The sequence below is a fragment of the Vicia villosa genome, linkage group LG1, assembly GCF_029867415.1.
Source record: "Vicia villosa cultivar HV-30 ecotype Madison, WI linkage group LG1, Vvil1.0, whole genome shotgun sequence".
Taxonomy (NCBI): domain Eukaryota; kingdom Viridiplantae; phylum Streptophyta; class Magnoliopsida; order Fabales; family Fabaceae; genus Vicia; species Vicia villosa.
Window position 1 is genome coordinate 56,938,227 of NC_081180.1, and position 5,235 is coordinate 56,943,461.

Consider the following 5,235-nt stretch of genomic DNA (forward strand, 5'->3'; position numbering starts at 1 on the left):
ATCTTTCCCCATATAGTCATCCATACTTAATTCATTTAAGAGTCCGCCACAACCTTGGGCTTTGTACAAGGCAGAAAATAATGTTTTCCCCTAGCTAGAGTTAGCCACAACCTTGGGCTTTGTACAAGGCACATAAAATAGAGTCATTCATTCAATTATCCTCAACAGTTAGCCACAACCTTGGGCTTTGTACAAGGCATACAAAATAGAGTCTCCTTAAGTAGAGTCAGCCTCAATTCTGGGCTTTGTACAGAACACTAAAATACCCTGTAATTAATCCTCAATGGAGTCATCTCCCAGAGTCAATAATATCAATTAATCAATCAAAAAGCCTCAAGCTTGGGCCTCATACAAGCCAGCTAAAGTCAAATCTTTTATACAGTAGATAGACATAGCTTATCTCTATAGAGAGATATTTTTACTACTCTACCACATTCAAACAAACAAACATTTCCATTTCAATTTCAATTTTAATCAAGTCTCCCATTTAGGATTTTGAAAGGCATGAGCTGGCAGTAAAACCCAGACATGTGGTAACTTTCCCTAATTTGGATGAGCATCCTTCTTTCATTTAAGAGGCATCTGACTGGCATACTTGCACACACACAAGTAAGGTCCCCCTCTTGAATGAAATGAATCCAGTTATTCTGTCACTCTTTCAAAATGTTTGTGGTAGAATAGTACAAATACCTCTCTGTAGGGATAATTTCATGTCTCTTTACTGTAAACAGAGATTTAATTCCAAGCTTCAACCTTGAGCTTTAAGCAAGGCACCAAAAAATCATTAATTTCCCTAGTTAGTTCCCCGAACTACATTAAGCTCTGACTTCCACTAGGGATATGTAGGCATGAGGTTCACAAGGAATCTCAGCGAGCTAATAAAATACCAAAAATAGTCAGTTTGTCTGTCTGTCTGTCTTTTCAAATCAATTCAATTCCTTCTCCTAACACAAAGGAGAAACTTTCCCAATCATTAGCAGCAAACACAATCACAAATGACACAGAGAAGGTTCCTGTAGAGTACTACAGATATGTAGGGTGTTTAAACACTTCCCTATGTATAACCGACCTCCCGGACTCCAGAATTTCTAGTCTAGGTGTAAATCCCCACACTTAGCAAACTCCTAGGGTTTAGTTGAGATCTTTTTTTCCCTTTCCTACTCATAGGACAAATAAGAAAGTTCGTGTGATATCGTAGGAAGAACTGAAATAAAATTCATCCCACCACGGGCGCATTCTCCTTCCAAATTTCGCGTGAAGGGTTTAGCGTGCCGTCCTCCCAAGTGAAACGGGGAGGTAAAGAAAACGACCACCACACAACCCTTTTGCTATCAAAGTAAATTAAAAAGGTGATAGCAGATCTCCTTATCTTAATCCTCTTTCGACCCAGAAATCCTTTGTTGGAGATCCATTCTTCGATCCAACGACACCACTTGTTTCCAAACCCAAATTTTTATAACATACACCTCAAGAAATTCCAATTAACACAATCATAAGCTTGTTGAAAGTATGCCTTGAAGATGAAACATTTCCTCTTCTCCTTTTTAGCATAATCGATAATTTCTTTAATAGCTAAAAGCGCGTCCAAAATATGTCTTCCCGGTTCAAACGCGGACTGTGTTGGAGAAATTATCTCTTTCAAGACCTTTTGCATTCTGTTGAAAAGAATTTTTGCAAGGATTTTGTATAGACACCCAACCAAGCATATTGGTCGGTATTCATTCAAACCTTGTGGATTATGATTCTTTGGGATTAAGGCGATGAAGGACGCAGTTATTGCTTTCGAAAGGCTAGCAGAGGTGTAGAACTCCTTAACAAACTTGCCAATATCTACCTCTAGAAAAGAATAGCATTCTTGTAAAAACTTGAAATTGATTCCACTAGACCCAGGACTTTTGTCCCCATCAGAATCTCATACAACTCTTCTGATCTCCTCTTTTGTAAACTCTATTTTCAATGATAATCTTTCTTCCTCCGTTATTTGATTAAACCCCAAACTCTCTAGACCCGATCTTTCTCTAAGTGTTTCCTTAAACGATTTTAAGGATTTCACTTCTTACATTCTTGAAAAGTTTCCTTAAAAAAAAAAAGAGTCTTGCAAGAATAATAATAAAAATATTTTAATAAAGTTTATATTTATATATAAATTTATTATTGTGATGTACTTATTATGCTTTAGAAATGCAAACTGTCTTATTTAAATATAAGATACAGTTAATTTATTACTATCCATTTTGAGAACAACCTCTCAAACAAATAAAAATATAATTCTCCCCTCTAGTTTGTAAATCCATTCAATCCCATGATACTCGTTCCTATATACAAGTTTAACGGATCTCAGTTATTTGATTATTTCATACTCCAAGAATTTTCCTTATTTTCTCTTTTTCTCTCTACATAAGAGTTTTAACAAAAGCATTTAATAGTTTTTTCGACAAAAAAGCACTTAATAAACTATTTTCTCTGATGTTGATCTGATTATCATTCACAAATTATTGAAGGATGAGGAAAGAAGTAGTGGTGGTTGTGAGCACAACTCTTGTTGTGGTAGCAGTTGGTGCATTGTTGAGGAGGTGGAAAAGAAAGAAAGAGCAACAATTGATACAAACTAGAAACATCATTCGAAAATTTGCAAAGGAATGTGCCACACCAGTAACAAAGCTTTGGCATGTTGCAGATGATTTGGTGTCTACCATGGAAGCTTCTCTTAATTCTTCAAATGAAACTAGCTCAACTCTTAATATGATTGTTTCGAGTGCTACCTCTCTTCCTAATGGGTAATTGAAATTTTGATTTAATCTGTAGTAACTATAGTTTTAAATTAGGGTTGGCATTATAGTGTTACGATTGCGATCATTGTAATTGTTGTGACTTGCGACACAAGTTATCTAAAGTGGCATCACTCCACCACCAATCTATCTATATATCACAGTAGAGTTTTAGTGTACAATTTTCAAACCGATCTTATTTGTCAATTTATATAAATCAAACAGATCTAATCATGTGTATTGACACTTGTTGTAGAGAAGAGGAAGGTGTATTTTATGGAGTGAATTTGCAAGGTACGTACTTGTTGATATTGCGTGCACGGCTTGGAGGAAAGAACATGCCTATCTCTGGTTTACACAGGGAAGAGATTTCTGTCCCCAATGCTGTTTTGGCCGCTACGCCTCGGGTATTCTTACATTCATTTATTTTATTCTCTGTGTTCTTGTGTTTCAAAATGACTGTCGTTTAAGACTATTATTAGTATACTTCATTTTTTAAGATGGTTTTTCTCATGGAAACTTCATTTTTTTTCAGGAGATAATTGATTTTGTTGCTACAGAGATAGCAAAGTTTGTTTCAGCTCATCCTTGTAATGAGGCAGGTACAGCTGCCAAGAAGAAAAAATTGGGCTTCACTCTATCACATCCAATAGACAGTGCTATGCCTTTCACCAACGACCCAGTTGAGTTAGTGGCTTGCTCTTTTTTGTCTTTTATAGTTTCGTAAGTAGGACTAAGTTAGAAGATGCAACGCAACTTCTGATTACATATGTGCGAGTTCAAATCTGCGATATTTTAGTTATTAATTTTAAGGAGTGGAATTCTGGTCACTGAGACTACCTGACCGAAAACAAATCATGCATGTTATAGAGTAATTAATTCATGCATGTTGTGAAAACCAGGTTGGCAATGAATTGGTGAAGGACATCAATCAAGCATTGAAAAATCATGGATTGAAAATGCAAGTTTTTGCACTGGTTAGAGGCTTTCTCGTTCGACCAATTACTTTTGCAATATTTCCATGTCACAAATAAGAAAGGACTTAAACCAATAATACTTAATAGGTTGATGACGCTGTGGGAGGTTTGGCCGGAGGAAGATACTACAACCGGGATAATGTGGCTGCAATTACTCTTGGCATGAGCACAAAAGCTGCTTTTGCAAAACCAGCACAAGAAAGTGAACATGCACAATCACCCAATTCAAATGAACTGGTTTGTGACTATGCCATAACATTTACTAATATTGTTCTTTTGTGCAAAAGAAAACTTGCATTAATTTGCAGGTTAAATGATTCTGATATAGCTTTGCAGATAGTTAGCATGGAGTGGGGAAACTTCAGATCCTCTCATCTTCCTCTCACGCCATTTGACACGAGTTTAGACGCTGAAAGCTCAAATCCCGGAAACGGGGTAAAGATACTTAAATCTCAATTGAGCATTTACTCTCATTATACATTGTCTAGAACTGATCCTTGAAACTTTTTTTCCTCAGATTTTTGAAAAGCTGATTTCAGGAATGTATTTAGGAGAAATCGCGAGACGCGTCTTGTTGGAGATAGCCCAAGAAGCAGCCCTATTTGGAAGCAAAGTTCCTCCAAAATTGATGACTCCATACTTGTTAAGGTACATATAGAACAAATTATCACCTACATTATCACCAATTCGAAGATGATATAACTTAATAGTATAACTAGATTGATATTTTCATAGCACGCAAGGACACTTGCAAGTATTTGGTGTCTGGCACGTGTTAGTATCCAACTTTTTTTTTTACTAATATTTTGAAATATAAACAACTTTATACCGTCCCGTATTATATAACTTCACGTAGAAAATACATAATTCAAATAATCTAACAAACATGGTACATTACTAAATTAGGTCTCCAGATATGGCTGCAATGCATCAAGATACATCAGAAGACCGCGAAGTAGTAGCAGAAAAACTCAATGAGGTTTTTGGGGTAAGAATATTTTTCACTTTTACATATATTAAAGATTGAAATAAATGCACAAATGAGAAAATTTATTATGAAAATCAACAATACTACTTCAGATCACTAGAAGCACCAAAATGGCACGCGAAGTGGTCGCTGAGGTCTGCGACATTGTAAGCGAGCGCGGTGCACGATTAGCCGGAGCTGGAATATTATCCATAATCAAAAAGCTTGGGAGAATTGAAAATAGAAAAAGTGTTGTGACAGTTGAAGGTGGACTTTATGAACATTACCGCATTTTCAGAAACTACCTTCATAGTAGTGTTTGGGAAATGCTTGGCGATGATTTTTCGGATAATGTTGTCGTAGAACATTCTCATGGTGGATCTGGAACTGGTGCTTTGTTTCTTGCTGCTGCTGCTACTCGCACTCACACTCACACAAAACTTGGAGATTCTTGAACATTCTGTGTTTCAAATGCTCTTTTACTTATGTTGTTTTGTTGTTTTGACACAAGAAAAATTACATG

General features: G+C 36.2%; 1 protein-coding gene across 1 annotated transcript; it reads left to right on the forward strand.

Annotated features, from left to right (window-relative positions):
* Window positions 1-2,502: 2,502 nt before the first annotated feature.
* LOC131643394 (probable hexokinase-like 2 protein) lies at window positions 2,503-5,167 on the forward strand. The gene is made up of 9 exons (XM_058913611.1): window positions 2,503-2,777; window positions 3,025-3,175; window positions 3,304-3,450; window positions 3,671-3,745; window positions 3,833-3,986; window positions 4,074-4,180; window positions 4,263-4,393; window positions 4,652-4,733; window positions 4,826-5,167. The coding sequence occupies exons 1-9, from the start codon at window positions 2,503-2,505 to the stop codon at window positions 5,165-5,167; spliced, it is 1,464 nt and encodes a 487-aa protein (XP_058769594.1).
* Window positions 5,168-5,235: the final 68 nt, after the last annotated feature.